The 22,643-nt window shown below is 51.4% G+C and overlaps 1 protein-coding gene across 4 annotated transcripts in view; it reads right to left on the bottom strand.

The window, feature by feature from the left end:
- Positions 1 to 22,643, bottom strand: part of IQSEC2 (IQ motif and Sec7 domain ArfGEF 2) — a 77,064-nt gene that overhangs the window by 7,800 nt on the left and 46,621 nt on the right. For all 4 annotated transcript variants that reach the window (XM_059049750.2, XM_067023056.1, XM_059049749.2 and 1 more), the window contains 8 exons: positions 11,732 to 11,993; positions 10,343 to 10,744; positions 7,013 to 7,908; positions 5,490 to 5,651; positions 4,912 to 5,034; positions 3,755 to 3,921; positions 1,032 to 1,171; positions 127 to 252 (listed from right to left, as the gene is read on the bottom strand). In XM_059049750.2, the coding sequence (XP_058905733.1) occupies positions 127 to 252; positions 1,032 to 1,171; positions 3,755 to 3,921; positions 4,912 to 5,034; positions 5,490 to 5,651; positions 7,013 to 7,908; positions 10,343 to 10,744; positions 11,732 to 11,993 (2,278 nt within the window). The remainder of the gene's footprint in view (positions 1 to 126; positions 253 to 1,031; positions 1,172 to 3,754; positions 3,922 to 4,911; positions 5,035 to 5,489; positions 5,652 to 7,012; positions 7,909 to 10,342; positions 10,745 to 11,731; positions 11,994 to 22,643) is intronic.

The raw sequence follows: 22,643 nt of genomic DNA, 5'->3' as shown, positions 1-22,643 counted from the left end.
GGCACTCAGATCACACGGCAGAACTCCTTACCTGCCACGCCTCCACCCACCAATGTTAATATGGTTCACACCAGACCCGGGGTCCAAGCTCACCACCTTCCCTCCTTCTCCCCTCAGTGCTCATACCACAAGGAGATCGTTGAAGAGGAAGACCTCTCGCTGATGCAACCCTAGCCTCTGTGGGCGGTTTGGATCTGGCACCTCATAGAGCTGGCAGCAGCAAACCAGTCGACGGTGAGGAAGAGACAGGACCTAGATAGGCATGAAGAAATAGGTGTCCACAAGGCCAGCCCACCAGCTTCAGGCATCTTAACATTAACTGCAAGAGGAAGTTCACCACTGGTACATATCACTGTCACTGTGACACAAGGAGTCTAAGCAACTAAGCCTCGGCTTATCTTTGTCCCTGCAGCTCCCTGTGTCTGGAATGCCTTTCTTGCCCAGCTCCCTATGGCCACATTCCACCCCTCCTCCAAACCCCAGTTCCAGGGTTCTCTTTTCCAAGAAGCCATTCCTGATCTCCCTGGGCTGAAAATGACCTCTCCCTCCTGTGTACTCCCCTAAATTAACCTAACTATAAGGTGAAGGTATTGTGTCTTTGTCTGACACCTCCCCATCCGGTCTGTGAGTGCTTCCAAGGACAGAGACCACATCTTATTCATATCTGTGACCCCAGTGCCAATCAAAATGCTGGGCTCAGTGGAAAGGCATCTGTAAATGTTTGTTGACTAAAAGACTAGAGTGTGTTCTTGGCTTTGGTCATCAGCTCATTATTATCTTGGCTGCTCACTTGGGATGGACAGGCAAAACCAGAGGTGTGAAGGATGCTAATGTTTATACAGCACCCATGATGTGCCTTGCCATGTGCCAGATGCATTCCCATGGAGCATCTCACTCAACCTGCCCCACCACCCCTGAGGAATGCATCACCACCCACTCCATTCGGCAGTTGAGGGGAGCCTGAGGCTCAGAGAGGGGCATGGACTCACCTCCCAAACCCTGTCCCTTCTGCAGTCTCCCAAGGCACTTACCGGTTTCTTGCCCACAATCATGCGCTCCACGGCCTGCACCTGGGACACGTGGTCGTCGTTGGTCCGCAGCTCGCGCCCCTGGATGCGCTGGTAAATACCCACCAGGAGGTCTCGGGGGATGTCTTCACCATTGTCAACCCCTGGGTGGAGGGAATACACAGGAATATATAGTACACATGTGGGGAGTGGGTGGCAGGGATTCTCCACAACACCCCACACCCAAGCGTGGGCCATAACAACGGCCAGGACTGGAGGGAGTGGGCACCCTTGGTCCCTTGGTCAGGATTGGGCCAAGAAAGGCACCCTTCAAGATAGTCAGTTGCTTTCTTCCCCAAGGTGGGGATTTTATCTAAACAACTCAGAGTACAGTGTGACTAAAACAATCAGACACTTATTTTGGCCTTTCTAACTAGAAAAAATAATGTTAAATGATAATATCCAGTGTTAGTAAGAGTTCAGGGAAGCAGGCAGATATACTAACGTAACTATTTTGGAAGGTAATTTGGCAAGCCTAAGTATTCAGTGATTCCTCTTCTAGGAACCTACTCTAAGGAATTACTCAGAAATATGTGCAAAGATATATGTATAAGTACAACTTATGGGAAAAATTTGAAACAACCTAAGTTCTAACAGCAGAAGAATACTTAAGTAAAGTTGAGTATACCTGCTTCATACAATAACTTACAGCTATTAAAAATTTGATGGGGGCTTCCCCGGTGGCGCAGTGGTTGAGAATCTGCCTGCCAATGCAGGGGACACGGGTTCGAGCCCTGGTCTGGGAAGATCCCACATGCCGCGGAGCAACTGGGCCCGTGAGCCACAGCTACTGAGCCTGCGCGTCTGGAGCCTGTGCTCCGCAACAAGAGAGGCCGCGACAGTGAGAGGCCCGCGCACCGCGATGAAGAGTGGCCCCCGCTCCCCGCAACTAGAGAAAGCCCTCGCACAGAAATGAAGACCCAACACAGCCAAAAAAAAAATAATAATAAATAAATTTATTTTTAAAAATTTGATGTTTATCAAAAAAGCATGAGAAAATTCCTGTAGCAAGTTAAGTGAAAAGAGCAAGATAATAAATTGCATGTACAGCCTGATCTTAACTGTATAAAAAGTTACATATGCACAGGAAAAAAAGACTAGAATACACCAAAATATCAACCATGGTTGCCTCTAGGGGGCAGAATTCTGGATGGTTAAAATTTTTAATAACTTTCTATATTTCTAAAATTTCCAGAATGAGCAGGTATTTATTTCATTTGTTTGTTTGCTTATTTATTTAATAATTGGAGGGGGAAATATAGACACATATACATACATATATAAAATATGTATATGTGTGTATATGTATATATGTATACACACATACATATACATACACACACACAAAGAGAAAGAGAGAGAGAGAGAGAGACAGGGAGGGGGGAAGGGAGAATGGATGAAATGAATGAAGGAACGAACGAATGACTAATGGCCAGGATTCTGGGAGACAGCTCCAGATGGCCTCTGATCTGTCTAATTCCCTCCTCTCAAGTCTACCATCCTTCTGATTGTCTGCTGAGCGAAACCCACTCACTCGTCTCTCTAAACCTTCTGCTAAAGAAAATGTTTTCTCCTTTGGAAATGCCACACCTCCTCCTTGGACACCAGGTGCTAAAGGAAGAGCCTTCATCACACCGCCTTTTTACCTCAGCTGCCAGAGAGCTTAGAGCCCAATCGTGCAAACTGCGACAGTCAGCAAATTTGTCTTGTCTGTTTGTTTTTCCTCAATTATACTTCCCTCTTTCATTTCTGTTTAAACAATCCTAACATCTGTGCCATTTTTAGTAGGCTGCTCTTTGGTGAGAGGCAGGGCTTGACATCGATACAATAAACTGAGAAGAAAGGTCAAGGTGACACCTTTCATCTGGCACTCAAGGCTGCTGGATACTGGTTCCAACTGACCTTACCAACTGGATTGTCCACCCCCTCTTGATTGTTCTCCAAACAACTTTACGTTTTCCTACCTCTGTGCCTTTGTTATTCTTACTGCTAGGTAAGTGTCCTCTATCATTGTTCTATCACATTATCTGTGCCTTCAAGAACCACCTGAAAATGAAAATACTGCTTCCTCCAGGAAGCATGTTGGAGGTAGGCTCTCTCTCCCCTGAGTTCTGACTGTACTTCTGCCCTGTCTGACATCACAGTTCACTTTCTGTCTTGTGCTGGGTATCTCTCTCACAAACCGGGAGACCTCTTAGGGCAGGGACTGTGGCAGATGCCCCTCCCTGGTCCTTAGCGCCCACCACAGGGACTGGAACACATGAGGCACCCAGTGTCAACTGCCTGGCTGGTTGGTGGAGTGAATAAATGAATGCATAAGTGGAAGAAAGGGTACCTAAAATAAACAAGTCTTTATGGGCATAAATAAACAAGGGAGGGAAAGGGAGTGATGAGTAAACAGACGTGTGAGTGAATCAGTGTAAGTTCTGTAAGAGCCAGGGCTTGCACCTCCTGTTCAGGACCTCCTATTCAGTCAATATTCAGTGTGGGAATGAATGGATGGACAAACGACTATTTGAGTGAATTAACAAGTAAATGCTGTGGGCACATCCAGCCTTGGCAGAAATTCAGGTTAATTTCCGGGGAGCAGATGTGATCTCCCTCTTCCTTCCCCACCCCTGCCACCCAGCCCACTTTCCCTTCCCAGGTAAAAGACAGGGAAAGCTAATGGGGAGGTCTGGGGTCACCTCTCAGGTTCTTGATGAAGTCATCTAGTTTCATCTTGCGTTCAGCCTTGACGCTGGGACTGTACATGTCGGTATTGAGGAGGATGATGGCAAAAGCAAGGATGAAAATGGTGTCTGGATTCCGGAACTGGCGCACGAGAGCTGGGTTACACACACAGTACCGCTGGCTGCAGGACAGGAGGGGTCAGGGCCAGGGTCAGGCACCAGTAATCTCCACCTACCCACTATCCTCCCATGTGGCACCACCAACTCCTTCCTCCAAGACATACTCTCAAACCCTTTGGGTCTCTCGTCTTTCTTCAGAGTTTCCTCAAGATTAGCACGTAAAAAATCACAACCGCTACCTTTCATGGAGCTTTGCCAGGGGATTTATGTACATTATCTCATGTAATCCTATCACAGTCCTGCAAGGTAGCTAGTAGCAGCCCCATTTTACAGATGAAGTGACTGAGGTCCAAAGTGGTAAGGCAACTTGCCCAAGGCAACAGAGCTGATAAATGGTGAAACCAGGATGAAAATGCAGATCTTTCTGACTACAAAGCAAATCCTTCTCCCATGTTGGGAAACAAGATCTCAGTAACTCTTCTGTTTCCCCTCTAAATACCTCAAAGTGGCGGAGCCAGGATTTATACCCAGGTCTGATGCCTGATCCCCGAAGCATTCACAGAGGAAGATAATAGTTAAGGGCATGGGTCATGGAGTCAGACACACGAGTTCAAATCCTGGTTCCACTGCTTATTCACCACATGACTCTGGGCTAGTTACTTACCTTCTCTAAACTTCCTATTTCTCATCTGCAAAATGGGAATAATAAGAGAAGCACCTACCTCACCAGGTTGTTGTGAGTAATCACTGAAATAATCATGTAAAGTGTCCAGCTCAGTACCCAATATCTAGCGAGTACAGTATCAGCTCAATGAATATGAGCTGTTGTTGCTGATGCTGTTGTCACTTGTTGGATGCCCATGTCCCAGATGCTGAGCTGGATACTTTAGGCACATTACCTCTGATCCTCACAACTGCCTTGCAAGATAGGATTTATAACTTCCATTTTCTGGTTAAGAAAGTATAAGGCTCAGAGAGGTGACTTGTAGACACATCCTACACTGCCCCCCAAAGTAGGGAAGGGCAGCTTCAGGAGTGGGAAGTGGGCACACCTGAAGGCTTCGATGAGTCGTTCCACTTTCTGGGCCTCACCCTGAACCCGGATATGGGATTGGAACTTCCGGAGTGCGTCATCCAAATCCATGGAGGAGAAGTCCATCTCATCCACCACACAGCTGAGGAGCAGAGAAGGGTGTGTGGCACTCTCAATTTCCCTGCAGAAAACCTCTGACCCACCCTGACCTTCTCCAATGAACCAACAGCCCCACTGATAGACTTCCAAAATCTGGACCTGTGGCCTAAGCAAGTACTTATGAGGATAGAACGTCTGAAATGGAATCCATCCCCAAAAGTCCAGGCCAGACACATGGTTACTAACGGTCTGTTCCATCAACCCACTCATATCAGGGATGGGAAAACTGAGGCTCAAAGCAGGCCAAAGGACAAGCATGCCTTGCCTGGGGCCACCCGGAAGACTTTAGGACTAGTTCCAAGAGAGATCAGATCTCTTTGCGGCAGACAGGTATGGGAGAAGGAAGGTCTATTCATCCTGTTTTGCAAAGTTTATCTCCCTCCTGCCCTCCTTTTCCAGGAACCCCTGGCCCATTCTGCCCCAGCCTGGGGTCCTCACTCCAACACGTCTCTGTTGAACTGCTTCTGCCGGTTCCCTAGGAATTCCCCTATCATCTGCCGGCTCAGGCCTTTCCGTTCCAGGATGAAGTGAGCCACTCCCACCGGCGTGTCTGACAGGAAGCCCCGCTCGATCAGATACTGGATACCCTTCTCTGGCTTCCTGCAGAAAGAGGGGAGGTAGATGAAATGAGTGTCCTCCTGGAACTCTGCCCCCGTCCCATTTCTTGAACTAATTTTGGGCCCAACCGTGTCCTCAGAGAACTAAGGAAGTTGACTATATAACTTGGTCCACTCCCTTCATGGTACAGGTGAGAAAACTGAGGACCAAGGAGAAGAAGACAGTTTCCCATTTCACAGTGCTTCAAAATTCCAAGGTACCCTCAACCCAACTTCCTCCTGCACTGGAGCCACACTACAACTGAAAGAAAATTAAGATCTAATGAGAGCCTGCTGTGTGCCAGGACCTTTGATATTTCTCACAGGCACCGAGGAGTCCTGGGAGAAAGCCTGAGTTCCAGGCTAAGTCCTTCTCCCTGAGTCACAGACCCTCAGAATAGGAGAGAAGTGAAAAGATTACTTTGTCCGCATCCCACATTCCACTCAGACAGGTATCACCCAGCCTCTGTGAGTGTTTCTATAGACAAGCTGCTCCCTGTTTTCCACTAGGCCATATCTGGGTCTGAGCTATCCTATATTCAGAACCCCAGAGCCTTAGGGTCCTACGAAGCTAGAATTTGGAAGACTTTGGTGCCACAGGAGTCTCAGATCCATCACTTACTACGCATGACTTGGGACAATTCCCTTTACTTCTCCAAGCCTCAGTTCCTTCTCTGTAAAATAGGGACACGACTACCAACCTTCGTGAGTTATCCTGAAAACTAAATATAGATGGCCGTGTCTCATAGGCGATGAAGATGTAAGGCATTTGTTTTCTAATTATTTTCTAATCAAACGTCACACTCCCATTCCATTGCTAAGCACCTGGCACAAGACCAGGTACCTAGAAATAGCTCAGTCCTGGTCACTGACTAGTCCAACACAGCACCCTGCCCCCAACACCTCAAATATCCACACCCTGCTAGTTAATAGATAGAAACATTGAAGCCCAAGGAAGGGACACACCTTGCCCAGGGCTACCCAGTGAGTCTGGCCCAAGTCTCCCGTTTCTGAGAACAGGGTTCTTTATACACCACATCGCCTCCCTACCAAAAAAGGGAAGGTGTGCGACCCAAAGTTCAGAATCCATCCTATAGACAGAGAACTAGGGCCCAGAGAGGGAAGCATCTCGCCCAAGATGACATAGCCAGCCAGAAGCAGAACTAGGACCAGAACTGCCTCTCATGGGGGTGGGGGCAGCTTTCTACTGTTGTCACCCTATTGCCAATTCTTTTCCCTGAACAACTGAAGAGAAACACCATCCACAAAATGAGAGGATGGTAGCAGCAGGATCACTGCCTCCAGGGGTCAAAGTGTCTGCAGCAGGGTAGGAAGGGGCGAGGGAGTGGGAACAGGAGCACGTACTTATTGAAGAGGTTGAGGCCGATTCGGTAGTGCCGCCTCTGCACCACGTCATTGTTGAAGGCTGGAGAGTCCCAGCTGTGCCTGGTCTCCCGCTGGTAAGTCTGCTTGCACAGGCCGGTGGCTGGAGGCTCCCTCAGGCTGTCCCGCGAAGAGGAGCCAGAGCTGCAGTTGATGGTCTCGTTGGAATTGCTGGAGCTCTCAAGGCTCTCGTTATCTCCACCATCAGAGTTCTCGCCTGCTGCCTCGCACTTCCCCAACCTCCGACCCCCAGCCACACCACTGGGCCCAGTGCCACTGTTGGGGGCTGGTGGCAGGGGCCCTGGCGGGGCTGGGGCTGGGCCCTCCGGGGCTGGGTAGTGGCGGTGTGGGATCGGGGCCCTGCCTGGTGGCCCCTTGTGCTTCAGGGTCCCATGGGGGCTGCAGCCATCAGCCTCATACACGAGCTGACGGTGGACAGAGCCGCGATCTGAGCGGTCACTCAGGTCCACGGAGCTGTCACTAGGAGGCTCAATAGTAAGCAGGGGAAGGTGGGCAGCTCGCAGCCGGAAATCCCGGCATTCCAAGCACCCAGGACCCCTGCGAGTGCCTTCCTCACGGCTACCATCTTCCCGGGTCCCTGGTGGCACTGGTGGAGGAACTGGTGGGAGAGGGGCGGGTGCCCAGAACTCAGGCCGGCCCTGGGGTGGGGGCTCTGTGCTGGGTAGTCGCTCAGGGGATGGTGGGGGAACTGGGTCATCCAAGTAGAGGGGAAGGTCACTGAAGGATGTGGCCGAGCTGTCCTCTTGCTGTTCCTTCGACTCTCGCTTCTCCAGCTGGGCTGACCCTGGCTCCTCAGACATGGGCCCCGATGGGTGGCAGTTCAAGGCCTCGTCAATGGATTCAGCCAGAGACTTTACCTGTATGGGAGAAAAGGGGAGGAGGGAAAGGGAGGAAAGATGAAGGATGGTGGAATGGTGGAAGGGTGAGAATGAGGGAGGGAGGGAGGGAAAGAAAGAGGGGGGAATCTTCCTGGTGGGGCAGCCAAAAAAAGGGCTTCCCCTCCCCGACCTCCACAGATTCTCTGCAGCATATAAAATAACTCCCAGGGAGCCATTGTGAGCTCACAGGGGCTGGAACTAATGCCCACAAGTTCCCTTCTCAGATATCCCAATACCTCCTTCATGTCCATGTAGACCCAAGCCAAATGCCACCTCCTCCCTGATCCAAGCCACATTCCTGCCTCTGCCTTCCCTTAGGGTAAACCAAAATCCCAGCTACCTCTGGGCTCCCAGATCCCTCTGTCTGGTTCTCTCTTAGGAAATCCATAATATTTAGCCTCGAGAATCTGGACCATGGCTGGTAACTCTGCCTCACTATGGTTTTCAGCCTCCAGACTGGCCCCTAATGATCCCTGCCTCCTGGTATTCACACCCTCGTGTACCATAGTGTCCTAGGGTTGGTCTATGGGACTGACAGCATCCGGCAGAAGTGATGAGATGTCACTTCTGAGATTAGGTTATGAAAGACTGAAGCTTCCATCATGAGCACTCTCGCTCACTTGTGCTCCCTCTCTTAGACCCCTCACTCCGGGGAAAGCCACACCGTGAGCAGTCCTATAGAGAGGCCCACGTGGTAAGGCCCTGAATCCTCCTGCCAACAGCCAAGAAAGTGAGCTTGCAAGCAGACCCATCAGCCCCAGTCAAGTCTTCAGAGACTACAGTCCTGCCCTACAGCTTGATCACAGCTTCATGAGAGACCCTGAACCAGAACCACCAGTCAAGCCGCTCTGAGATTCCTGGCCCTGAAAAACTATTTGTTGTTTAAGCTCAGTCTTTACATTCAGTTTTAAGCTACTAAAATTTGGGGTCATTTGTTATGCAGCAATAGATAATGAATACACTTCCCCATCAGACTTGAATAGCACTGAGAGTTGGGCCCAGGCCAGACTGTGAGCCCAATGCTCCATTACCCCCTTGAGGGATGGGTCCAGGCCAGGTTTCTCTCTTTTTAGCTCAGCTCGACACATTGCTTGACACAGAAGAGATGTTCAATTAAATGTGTTGCATGAATGAATAAATGACTGATTTAGATCTTCCCTTTAATACTTCTTTCCTTCCCTCTACGTGCCCCTGCCCCCTACCGCCCCCAACACACCTCCAGGGAAGCATGCCCAGGTTTATGGCAGGGCTAGAGGTTAGAGCAGAATGATTTCTTCTCTTATAAACTTTCTTTCATTCATCCATTCAACAATTTCTGCCAAATACCTCTTTGGTTTTAGGAAGGAAACGAACATGTACTTAGCAGCTACCATGTACTACATGCTTTCAGATATACTACCTAGCTGAACTGAACCTTCCAAACAGCTCTAAAAAGAAGGTCTTATCTCCATTTTATTGATCATGTTTCAGTGGGGTTAAACAGTTTGCCCAAGGTCACATAGCTCGGAAATAGCAAAACTGGGATTTGCAGCTGATCAGCTATGCTGACACACGACAGGCCAAGAGTGATCTCCTACCACTATCACTACCGGTTACATTCCCACCCTTTCCTGCTTTTGCTGATGCAGTGCCTATGCAAGCAACACCCTCCTGACTATCTCTAACTTGCTAACTCTTAACTGTCTGCTAAGGCCCAGGTCCAGTGCTGTTTCCTCAAAGAAGCCTGCCTGGTCCTCCCAGAAGAAAGTTTCCTCTCCCTCCTCTGGGTTCCCATGGTACTATATGTGATCCCTTCTCATGGCTCTGAGCACATTCTTTCAGGAGACAGTCCTGTGCACATGTGTCTGCTATTTCCTACTGGCTTGGGGAGATCCTTGAGAAAAAGAACCCTGGCCGGTTCATCTGTCTCCCACATGGCGCCCAGCACAGAGCCTGGTCCATGGTCGTATGGTATAAGGGAAACCTTTGGAACCAGTCAGAGCTGAGTTCCAATCCAGTTTGGAAGTCACTTCACCTCTCAGGGCCACAGAGCCTCAGTCTCCTCCCCTGTAAAACCAGGATAACAACACGGTCTGGAAGGTCATTATGAGGCATACACAGCACCTGGTACAGAGTAGGAGCTCATCAACTGTTAGGCCTTTATCTGATAGTGGCTCACATTCCAAAGAATGAGAACTTTAATTTTCTTATGTGTTCTAGACACCCAGATTTTTACCTTGCTTGTTTAAACGATATAATTTTTCTCTCGCCAATCCTTTCTCATTATTCTCACAGTCCCTACGCAGATGGTAGCTATTCGTTGTTATCAAAAGCTTGTTGGGCAACTTCTTTCAGTTTGAAGTATAGGTAAAAAGTCGTAGGAGTAGCCAGAGCACAGGGATGGGGAGGAAAGGCCCTTTTCAGGGATGCTGACCTGTTTGGAGAAGGAGTCCTCAAGCTCTGTGATGTCATTAGAAAACTCTCCAGATGTGGTGACGGAGCTTCCCCCACCATCGATGCCCCCTCCACAGGAGCCTCCATATGGGAGCCCCCGTTCAAGCCGGTGGCTCCGGGCACCAGCCATGGCACCCTCGTCCAGCGAGGCAGGCTTGCCCTCGAAGTACGCGGGGTTCTGTGCCTTCTCATATTCCTCAAAGGAGAACTGCATCCGCATGTTGGAAAGGATGATGCGGCGGGACATGCGGCTCTCTGAAGCTGAGCTGCGGAGCCGCTCAAAGTTCTTGTTCATGCGGTACTGGCGGAAGGCCGTCTGGATGGTCCTGGCAGCCCTGCGGCTCAGGAAGGAGCCCCCATACTTCCTCTCCAGCATTTCCACCTGGCAGGGGAGGGTGGAGGGGAACAAGGTCAGAAACTCACTACAGCCTCCTCATCTCCCTGGGCCTCAACCACACCACCGCCCGAGTCTCAGCTAACTGCTTACAGCTGCCTGGATGCGCCAGGCTGGGCTCTCAGTGTCGTGTTCTCACTTTAATCTCAGATAGCACATGTCACACGGCACTGAATTGTGGTTTTCTTTTTTTATTTACAAGAAGTAGATGTTCAGTATTTTAAAATAAGAAAAGAAAAAAACACAGAGAAGCCAAAAAGGAAAGAAAGACATAAATTGAAAGCAAGAAGGAGAAGGAGAGAGGAAGAGAGGGAGGGAAGAAAGGAAGGAAAAAAGGAAAGGAGGAAGGAAGGAAAATTGAAAGAGAGAGGAAGAAAGGGGGAGGACGGGGGAGAGGGAGGGAGGGAGGGAGGGAGGAAGGAAGGAAGGAAGGGAGGGAGGGAGGGAGGAAGGAAGGAAGGAAGGAAGGAAGGGAGGGAGGGAGGGAGGAAGTTTGGTTCACCTAAAGTCCCAACACCTGGGCATAACCACAGTTACATTTTTGGGATATGTCCTTCCAGTTTTTTTCTTTTGTACGTAGTATTTGGTGGCCCCTTTTTAGCTAAACAATACCTTGTGTGATACATGTGATATTTTGTAACACACTGTTCTGAACTTGTCAACTTATGTGTGTGCTTCCCCCCTTACACTGAGATTTTTGAGGACTAGGTCCAGGTCTTTCATCTTTACATCTCCAGTGCCCAGCATGGAGCTCACTCAATGTTTGCTGAGTGAATACAAGACTCAGTGGATGGATGGTGGATGGGTCAGTGAGGCCCTAGTAGGGTGAAGGGTTCTGGAGCCAGTCTTCTCCTGTTGTAGTCTCACTATCCCTCCCCGGACACCACCTTCGAGTGCCACATTCCAATCCCTCCCTTGGTCCTCTCACACCCCCACTCCCACTCCCACTCTCGGCCAGAGCCATCTCGTAGGCACCTTCTTGTCCTGCAGGTCCGTGGAGAGTTCATAGCTGTCCGACAGGGCCTTGGAGCGCTTTATCTCCTCTTCTTCCTGCTTCCTCAGGGCAACACTGGCTGGCTGGAGGCGAGCCCGCTGAGCCCAGGGAAGGCCCACCCCAGCAGGGGGGCCCCCCATGTGGCTGCTGGTGGGGGGCAGCTGGCTCAGCCGGTAGGGGGGTTGGCTCCCGGGACTATCAACCGCTGTGCTCAGGTCACTGCCTGGGGCATCACCCTCCACACTGTGGGGATGAGATAAGATGAGCCAGGATGTGGGAACAGGAGAGAGGCCTGCGGGGCCAGACTGAGAGTGGGTGGACCAGATCCCTTCCCACAACCCCAGCCTCCTCACAGATACAGGGACCTCAATACTTAAAGGCCAGAGGGGAGTCCTACCCCCCAAGTTGTCTCCTCACTGCCCTCACAGTCCTGTCCTCGCCCCTTCAGCCCTGTGCCCCTCACAGCTCCATCCTTTTAGACTCCTTTCCCTCCAGCCAGGTCTTCTCACAGTCTTGTCCCCAGTCCTACTCTACTCTCACAGCCTGGTCCCCTCGTGGCCATGTCCCCTCACAGCCTTATCCCTCAGACAGGTTTCCTCCCACTCCTGTCCCCTCAAGTTCCTTTTTCTAATCATCTCAGCCCCTAACAGCTCCATCCCCAAACCCTTCCTCCCCTGAGGGACCAATTCCCTTATATCTCCACCCCGCCCCCAGACCTCTTCCCCTCACAGCTCTGTCCCTGAGAGGAGACGGAGACAAGACGAGACATGCACCCCTCCCAGCCCTATCCCCAGCACCATCTCAGATCAGCCCTGTCCCCAGGCCTGAGGCCCACTCCCACATCCTGCACATCTAGGCTCTCCCCTGCTCGCCCAGCCCTGCCCCCTACAGCCCTGCCTCTGCCCTCAGAGGCCTGGACTCCGGGCTTGGCCAGTTGCCAGGGTTCCCTGGCCGCCAGGACACGGGCTCAGTGACAGTGGGAGGCACCTCCCATCCAGCATCCTCACAGGTAAAGAGCTGCCCTGCGGGGCAACTTCCTTGTTCTCCTCATGGCCTCTTCTGTTCAGCTGGGGGAGGGGGACAAGGGTCTCAAGGCTGAAGAGTGGTAGGAGCTGGACACTGGGTCTTGCCCGCCCTGGTTACCCGGAGCTGTTGTTCTGCCAGACCTGCTCCCACGGTGCCATGGCAACCAGGCTGCCAGGGAACTCAGGTGGCGACAGAGCCCAGGCGCCCTGAGCCAGGCAGGCACGGCACGGTGAGCAGCCGCAGCCGGGGCGACAGGCGGGGGTAGGTGTGGAGGGGCTTGTGGGGAGAATGGATGTGGCTGAGGCCAGCAGGCACGGGCGTGAGGGGGCTCTTGGCTGGCGAAAGGGTTAAGGGGCCATTCCCCAGCCCCTACTTACAGAGGCCCAGGGCGCAGAACCAGAACGGGGGCAAGCTGGGGTGGGTGGAGGGGGGCTCCCTACCGTTTCAGGAGCTTGAGCTACAACGGGCCTGCCAGCCGGGCAGGGAAGAGCTGGGGCTGGGTGCGTGCGGTGGGTTACAGTGCTGGCGCCGCCTCTGTCCTGGTGGGGGCTCCCGCCCACTGCTCACCCTCTATCCTCCCAAGTGTTAAATCTGCTACACTGTCTGGAGCAGGGAGGAAACAGGCTGAGGGGCTGCCCTGCCCCAGTGCTCTCTCCTTCTGGTCCTCTGGGGCCTGTGAAGTCCCCCTTCAGGGGTCAGACCCAGCCCGGCGCCCCCCAGGCATCTAAGATGCTCCTTTTCGCCACTTCAGGACTGCAGGGTCCTGCCCACCAACCTCTCAAACCTCTCCCCTCCCGGCACATGGCTCCCAGTTTTGATCAACTGTCTCCTTTGTTCTCGAACCATCCATGGTTCTCACTGCCCACAAGAGATAGCCCAAGTTCCTTACTGTGGCATTTGAGGCTTCTCCAAGATACAGTAGCTAATGTTTGATAAGGCACTGTTCTTACCACTTCACATTTAATAACTTGTTTACTCTTCAAAAAAACCCTATGAGGTAGGTATTGTTATTTGTCTTCATTTTACACATAAAGAAACTGAGGCCCAGAGAGGTTAGTAACGTATCTGTGGTCACACAGCTATTAATGATAGAGCCAGGATTCAAATCCAGGCAGTCTGACTCCAGAGTTCACAGTCTTAAACGTTAAGCCATACTGCAGGGTTGGCTGCCAGCTCCCCCCTACCCCATGCACCCTTCCCTCCAGCCAGCCCAAATCCTGTTTCTCCCCAAGACTCCTGTCCTTTCCACCTCCCAAACTGTTCATACAGTACCTTCTACCTGGAATGCCATCCCTATCATCTTCTGCCATCTGCAATCTGAGGACCCCCCCACACCCTAGTGCCATCAAGATTCAGGTCATATGCCACCACTAAGAAGCCCTCCCGAAGCCCTCCTCTAGCCAGAAATGATTGCCGATCCTGTTCAGGGCTCCCACACACAGCACATGTCTGTCCTTCTTTTTATGGAGCAGGTTAGCTTTGGCAAAGCGTGACAGCTATTTGTGTTCCTGACTCCCAGAATCCCAGCACAGGAAGAGAATTTGGTAATCTCTCCGCTAGCACAGAGCACAAGGCCTGGAACAGAGTAGGTGCTCAATGAAAGCTTCTGGAGGGAGGAAGTCAGTGAATGAGCTCTGGTGGCTGCGCTAATAAATCCTCTCACCTGAACTTTGACTTCAGCCTCCAGTCTCCTCTTCCCAATCCGTTCTCCATCCTTTGGCCAGAGAGAGCTTTCCAAAGTAGAAATCTGACCGTTTTGCTCCCCCACTAAAACCCTTCCATGGCTTCTCATAACTCATTCAACAAACAACAAATGAGCCCTTTCTACATGCCAGGCACAGTGCTAGGTGCTGGAAATATAATCGTGAGCAAGACGTGTAAGATTTGTTCCCTCACGGAAGTGACATTCTAGTGGGAGAAGAAGACTATAAATACATACTATCATTTCAGGTAGAGAGAAGTGCTAGGAAGGAAAATACAGCAGGGTGATTAAAGGTGCTGTTTTAGATGCGGTGGTCAGGGAAGGGCTTTTTGAATAAATGGCATATAATCGGAGCCCTGAGGGAAGTGAGGGAGTGAGCTGTGTGGTTATCTGACACAAGAGCAGTCCAGACAGAGGGGAGAGCCAGTGCAAAGGCCCTGAGATAGAACTGTGCTTGGCACGTTTGAGGAACAGCCAGGAGGCCAGTGAAGCTGGAGCAGAGTAAATGAGGGGAGAGTGACAGAAGATAAGATCAGAAAGGTAATTGGGGCCAAATTGTGAAGGGCATTGAGCCCACGATAAAGACTTTGGCTTTTGCTCTGATTGAAATGAGCAGAGGAGGGGCGTGATCTACTTAGGTTTTACAGGAATCATCATCCATAGGATAACCTCCAGCTTCCTTACCATAGCTGTGGATGGTTCTCCTGACCGGACCTCTGCCTCATATACCCTCTGCCCCTTTACCCCAACCTGGCTACCTCCTGCTCACCCTTCAACATTTAACTTGGGTGTTCCCTTCCATGCCTGCCTGAGCCCTTCACACAGGATTGCTTACAGGCCCCTCCTCTGTGCTGCCAAAGGGCCCTAGAGTCACCTCTATCCCTAGGGCAAGGGCATTAATTGGCTCATTGAAGTCTTACAATTTACTGAGGCAGGCACCATTAGCCCCATTTTATAGATGAGGACACTGAGGCAAGAGGTGATGTAAACTTGCCCAAGGTCACACAGCTATTAAGTGAGAAAGTCAGGATGCAAACCCAGGGCCTAGGCTGTCTTCTCATGACATCTTGTTGCCTATCCCCACTTCTAGCCCCATGCTGCTCATGGCTCTCTACCCTCTGGCAGTTCTCCTCTCCCTTCTGTTTTGGTTGCAAAGGTAATAGTGGCAGGGAGGTCAGGCTGTCAACACAGCCCCCCCAAAAGGACAAAGCTTGAGGGCATCGTACACACTGCTAAAGAAATGGGACCTGGGGACGTGGGATCCCTTAACTCAGAACTCCCAAACACTCAGCGCACTTACAGTGCACCTTCCCGGCGTCAGGCATTTTCTGCACATTATTTTAACTGCGTGGCAAATGCTGATCACATGGAAAAATCTCTCTTCTCGTTCTTACATCTTACATAGACTCATATTCATTCTCTCTCTCTCTCTCTCTCTCTCTCTCTCTCTCTCTCTCTCTCTCTCTCACACACACACACACACACACACACACACACACACAGAGAGAGAGAGAGAGAAAATGTTGTGCAATAAGAAGCTGGGCAGACCTAGGTTCAGGTCCTGACAGCCATTTATCCGCTGTGTGAGCCTGGGTGTGTCCCTTTACCTCTATGCACCTCAGTTTCTCATCCGCGTGGAGCTCAACATGCAATTCCCTCTTTGGATTCCTGCACTCAGAAAGGGCCTGGGAGATCTACCTCTCCCGGACTCCTCCCAGCCAGGAGCAGAAGCAAAGAAAACACGCACACACGCACACGTGCACCCATGTGTGCTGTCTGCTGGGCTATTCTGTGAGGGAAACTGGGGAGCATCCTCTGCAGCGAGGGGAATAAATCATGTTACACAACTAACCACAGTATAAAGCTGAAAGTTCTCAGGGCCGGGGAACGGAGGAAGTGCTAGGAGAGCTCAGGAGAGATTCCTCCTGCTGGGCGGGGGGCAGGGGTGCTGAGCAGAATAAAAATAAACTCGCACTTACACAGCACACCTTCCCTGTGTCAGGCATTTTCTGCACATTATTTTAACTGCATGGCAAATGTGAAGGAAGAATTAGGATTCCGATTTTGCAGGTGAGGAAAAGGCTCTGAGGGGGAAGGTGATGCCAAAGGTCTCAGGACTAGCAAGTGGCAGAACAGGGATTCAAAGCCCAGAGCCTGTGCTAGTTCCCTTGCTGCCTTGAAGGCTTCATGGGGCAGTGCGGGGGGAGCTATTGAATAGGGCCTTGCCTAGGAGGAGTTGGTAGAGAGAAGGAGTGAGGGACCTTGTGAGCCAAGACATTACGATGGGGAGAAGTGGGGCAGAACAGGCAGTAGGGATTTGGGGTGGCCTGCCCATGGCGGGGGCAATGACCCACTCCAGCTGCTGCTATTAATGGGAGGTCTCTCTCTCTCCTTCCCTTTATTGGCACTGACCGGAGCCAGGCAGCCAGCAGGGGATGGGATCAGGATGCAGTTGCCATGGAAATGAATGGGGGCTGTTGCTATGGATACCATAAGATGAGGGCAAGAGGAAGCTAGGGATGCTGAGGACTATCCCCATGACAACTTGGGCTGAAAGCAGGTGGGGGGGACCGGAAGTGAGAGACAAGAAAACAAGACAAGGAGGTCAGCACACCTAGATGAGGCCAGGGGCATTGGGCTCTGGAGGAAGACTGGGCAAGGAGACCAGACCCAGCGGGGGGTGGGGGCGGAGAGACTCCAGTCACCTCCCTCTCCCCCAACAGCTTTTCAACAAGCTGTTTCTGCTGCCCAATCCCAGCACCACAGAGACTCCAAACCTGAGGCCAGCCCGGCTTGGCACAGGGACTAGCAGGGGAAGAGGAAGCCATCGGAGGGGCTGATTGGGTACCCAGCAGGCAAACATAGGCTTGGGAGCACACAGATCAGGGTTTGAATCCTGGCTCTGCTTCCTTTGCAGCCCTAAATATAATAGTTGTCATTTACTGAGGACCTACTTTTAGCTAGGTCCAGCAACCCTGCAAGGTCTGGGTTGTTTCCCTTGAAGGGGATAACACAGATGAAGAAACTGGGGTACAGAGAGATGAAGTAATTTGCCCAAAGTCTCAATGCTCAGCAGTGGTGGAGCCAGGAGTCGAATCATCGCTCATGCCTGTACCCACCAGCCCAGCACTGAGCAGCCCCTCTGAGGTCGGGTCCTTGCATTCTCCAGCTCCCTGGGCCTTCCCACAGTGGCACACAGAGGGCCAGATGCTGAGTAAATACTTGTGGAGTGTGTGAGTGAGGAAGCGATCCAGGAGGAAGCAGGAAAGACTGAGGTTAGATGGAAGAAGTGCCTGACTTTGAGAGCAATGACTCACTGGTTTGGCTGGCCAAGAGTAGATCCACAGAACCGGGATGGACTTTTTGAACCATCTAATTCCACAGATTCAAATTAAAGCTCAAAAAGTCTAAGTGACTTGCTTGCTCAGGGTCACACAGGACGAGAACCCCAATCCCCTATCTTCCAGGCCAGCGTAACTTTTTAGCTGAATCCATCCAGTCCCCACCCCCGCCCCCCCAGCACCTTTAAGCTCCTAGATGTTGGTGGCAGCAGGCTCCTTGCACTTTCTAGGCAAGGCAAGCTGATCCACAGCACCACGCCTGTGCCCAGGCTCTTACTTTCTTCTGCCCAGGACGTCCTCCCTCTCCCCTCTATCTGCAGCCTTTATCGGTCTGGCTGAGCTTTTCTGAATCTTGTGGTGCCCTGAGCCAGCCAGCCCTCCTGGGAAGTTGGTTCTGACTCCCCCCCGCCGCCACAGAACATGACAGGGTCAGTTATCCCCCCTCTATGTTTTGTGCACACTCATGTCACAGGCCGTCCTTATCACCAGCTAACTTGAGATTCTCTCTTGAAGTGTCCATTCCCTACACTACTCCCATTTCCCATGGGCAGTGGCCTGGTATAATTCACCTCTGTGGACCCTCCCTATGCCCAGGCCAGGGCCCAGCAGCCACCTTGGTCCCCTAAGACCATAGGTGGCAGTCATGTGTGTCTGTGTGACCATCCTGTCTGACAACTGTCACCCTAAAAGCCACAGCACCACATGCTCAAAAGCCACTGACACACATTCTTGTGATTATCTCTACCGGGGCACATGCAGAGAGACTGCCAGGCACAGAAAAAGTTGCCACCTCACACAATCAACCTCACACACTCAGAATCCCTCATGCCCAGCCTCACACAATCACATTCCCTCAGATACACAACAGTGCACAGCCTCTCACTCTTCTCTCACCTGCCAGCCTCACGCACACCTGTGCACAGGCACACATGTTCCCCTCACAACAGATAGAAACCTTCCCCTTTCCCATAGCACAGGCCCTCAGCCAATTCAGTTGCCTACACAGGAGTCTACACCCCCATGGCTCCCACAATGGCTATCTGACCTTTAATTGAGCCCCTGTGCCCCCTAACTTCCTTCTATCTCCAATCAAATGAAGGGTAGAATGGTCTCCCCCTCCACAGCCACAGGTCACCTAGACTCACACGCCCAGCTTGAACAGAGCAATCTATGTATCATTCCCCAACACAACCCCTGGGGCTCTCCACCAGGTTTTGGTCCATGCTGTCTCTGACTCCTTAATGCCTCACCTCTCAAACCATCTATTCAAACCCTTCCCAGCCATCTACTCTTGCCCCTCTTCCTCCAGCAATCCTTGGACACCACCACCCCCAGCCCATCTTGACATCTCCCTACTCTTTGGGCCAGGAACATATTTTGCTCATTACTGAAGCCATATCTGCTCAATCACTTCTGCCCTTCACACCCTGCCTACTTTCCCAAAGGAATTCTCATCTCCCCTGAGAGACGAAGAACTTATGGAGAACACAGCCACTGTCTTACTTTCGGTCCCTCACGGTATTTAGCTTGAAACCTTGTACACAGTAGGTGTTTGAGCAATGCCTGCTGGAAGAGTAAATAAAGGAGAGAGGAAGGGGGGGGGAGAAGGAAGGGGAGAAACAAATGAGAATTTGAATGAGTGAGTGAGTAGCTGATTTGAGTGCCTACGTGAGTCAAGCAACGAGTGAAGAGTGAGGCGAGGCTCTGGAAAACTACCAGGGCATGTGATGGGGATGCTGAAGGGAGGGGGGAAACAAAGGAGAGGAGGGACTCTCACCTGGGCCTTAATCAAAACAAGAGCCGCCAATCAGTGCACACTTGGCAACTGTGCACTAGGCCCTATGCTGAGCTCCTTGTGCTTTTTCTTGCTAATCTTCATGACAACGCAGAGAGGTAGATCTATTCTCACTGTACTTGGGAAGAAAATGAAGCTCAAGGAGAAGAAAATACTTGTTCAAGGTTATACAGAGAGTAAGTGGCAGAACCATAAGGTAAACTCAGATTTGTCTAATGCCAAAAAAAAAAAAAAAGGCTCAGGAAGGGAAAGCAGGGGTATGAGCCCACCTGGGAGTCTCCTGGCTTTGCTCCTAACACAGACTCATCATGGAAGGTGTGGGTTCTACAGCGCATAGAGGACACCTTCTGCCTTCCTGCCAACAGCCTCTGGGGATTCTTAGAACTAGCTTTTGGCAGGTGCAGGAAATATTTAGTGTTATTGCATCTGGGGGCAGTGGCTTTCCCTCAGACTCAGAGATCTCTAAAGTTGTAAAATCAGAACCTTGAAAGTACAGAATCAAGGACTATTAACATCACAGAATGTTAAAATCACACCATCAGAATTTTTTCTAAATGGTAGAATCATGAAATCTTAAAACCGCGGTATTGTAGAATCCCCAAATCACAGCATCATAGAAATAGAAACCACAGAATTGGATGGAATGTGTCACTGAATTATCCTCTCTTAAAGTCATGTAATCATAGTTTCTTAAAATTGTACCATCTCAGATTCACAGAGTGTCAGAGCTGGAGGAGCCCTTGGAGATCCTCTGGTCCAACCTCCCTCCTCCTTTTACACACGGGGAAACTGGGTAGCAGGGAGGCCAAGCAACGTGTCCAAGTTGGCCAGCTCGCACCACCTCAGGCTGAAGAAGGTGCTAGGCTTGCCCATGGTGAGAGCACCACATCGTTCATTCATTTATTGAGTGCCTTCTGGGTGTTGACAATAAAATCAAACCCTACTCTCTCTCCCAGCCCCTGTTCCCAGCCCTGGATAGGAAAGAAGGTAAGACCCTGGTGGGGATGGGGAGGAGGGAAGTGGGGTGGGGTGGAACATACATCAGACAGAGAGAAGAGATCAGCTTTTATTGATGGAAATTCTTTTGTACACAGCGACACGCACTCTGAAAGGCCTTTTCCTCCTGATCATATTTACAGAGCGCTATGGGAGTGGCAGGGGGCACGGGACAAGGCCTCCAAGCAGTAGAAGAGATGGCAGCAATGGCCACAGCGAGGGAATGAGCAGGCTGGGTCCCGACCCCATCTGGTCCTCTAAGCCCTAGGCACCCTGCATCTCTGTTTGTGCTCACAGAGGACAGAGGTAGGTCCTTGGGATGTCATTTGGAGACCTCTCCAGGAGTGGCAGGCTCCAGGGTGCCTGGGAAGTGGGGTGCGGGTATGGGAGGGTCCAGGTTTCAAGCTCCAAGCTCCAAGCTCTGCTGCTCCCACATTTTAGTCAGACCTAGGGCTCCAGCCTTTATAATTTGGGGGCTGGAGTCCAGGGGAGACAGCAGTGAGGGTGGGAATTCCAAGAAGGGGGGGGGGTGAGGACGGGGCACGATGCCTGTCCATCTGGTTCCTGAAGCAGGGACGGGGTCCCATGGGGGATCGAGGGGCCAGGGGGCAGGGGGGCTGGTTAAGGCTTTTGCTTCTGCATAGAAAATGACCCTTGTCCTCTCAGTTACCGAGAGGAGGGACTACTGCACTCGGAGGCCGGACAGCAGAACTGATGAGCGTCTTCCTCTTCCTCTTCCTCAGTCTCCTCCTCCTCCTCCTCTTCCCTGGGGCCAGGAAGGGCAGGGTAGAGGCCACAGGCGGCGGGTGACAGAGAGAGGCAGAGGCATTAGTTTGCAGAGCAGGGGAGACACAAGAAGGGCTGGAACCAGGGAGGTGGGGCTAGGATGGGGGTTGGAATGGGGAGGCCAGCGTGACCAATGGGGCCACATCCATCTCAGTCTCCAAGGAGCCTGTTGCTGGTCCCCCTCCTGGAACGGCCCTCCCCCACACTCAGGCTGGGCTCAGGCTTAAGGTTACACCCAGAGTATGTAAACTCCCTTTCGGACCTGACAGGTGCCCAACCTTAATTTTAACATAAATAATAGCAACCAGCTCTCTGCTGGCACTTTGCATGCGTCATCTCATTTAACCCCTGCAACAACTGTGCAACATTTTAAAGATGAGGGAATTGAAGCTCAGAGAGGTTAGATATCTGCCCAAGGTCACACGGCTGGGTGAGCAGTAGTCAGGATTTAAACCTGGAAGTTCTTGGAGCTACAAGTCTCAGACTCTTCCCAGCAGGTCCTTTGGGTGAACTTGGTACTATCTCTAGAAATCCACCGTGCCCTTGAAGGACAAAGATTTGTATTTCCTGAAGGCTTCAGGGTCTTGAATGTAGGAGATGCTTAGAAATGGAGTGTGGAAAGTCCACAGCTTTGGAAGCAAACAGACCTGTGTTCCAAGGCCAGCTCTACAAGTGCTTCTAGGCTGCGGCCCCAGGCATGTTAATGCCCCTCTTGGAGCTTCAGTTTCCTCATCTGTAAAAATGAGGCTTATGATGCCAACCCCACAGGATTGTTGAAAGGACTGGAATACATGTCAAGTGCCTGGCAAAAAAGAGTGATGGGAACATGGTGGTGGTTATTGTTAACTGCTCATGAACTGAACCTAATTACCAAGGTGGCCGTTTGCACCCACACAGAAGCGCCACAGCGGCGGGGAGGAAACATTGCAGGAATAAGCACCTGTTCCTCGGGTCCTGCGGAGCAGTACCAGGGGCCAGTCTGTATGTGGCAGTCACTGGAACTGGACTACGTTTTCATGGGGTGGATGGACAGAGGAGGGCTGGGGCGGGACCAGGTGTCTTGGGAGTGAAAAGGCTGATCTTCTAGGGATATCCAAAGAAACAGTCTCAGCCCACTCCCAGACCCCCTTGGCTCAGGAGATGTAGGAAATATGGAATCCAGGATACTGGAGGATTGGGAAGACATGGGAAGGAAAGAGAAGGCAAGGGAAGGCACTGCTGTCCATCTGACAGACAAGCGCGTGCAG

The sequence above is a fragment of the Kogia breviceps genome, chromosome X (genome assembly GCF_026419965.1).
Source record: "Kogia breviceps isolate mKogBre1 chromosome X, mKogBre1 haplotype 1, whole genome shotgun sequence".
Lineage (NCBI taxonomy): Eukaryota > Metazoa > Chordata > Mammalia > Artiodactyla > Physeteridae > Kogia > Kogia breviceps.
This window is presented reverse-complemented; position numbering and strand designations above follow the sequence as displayed.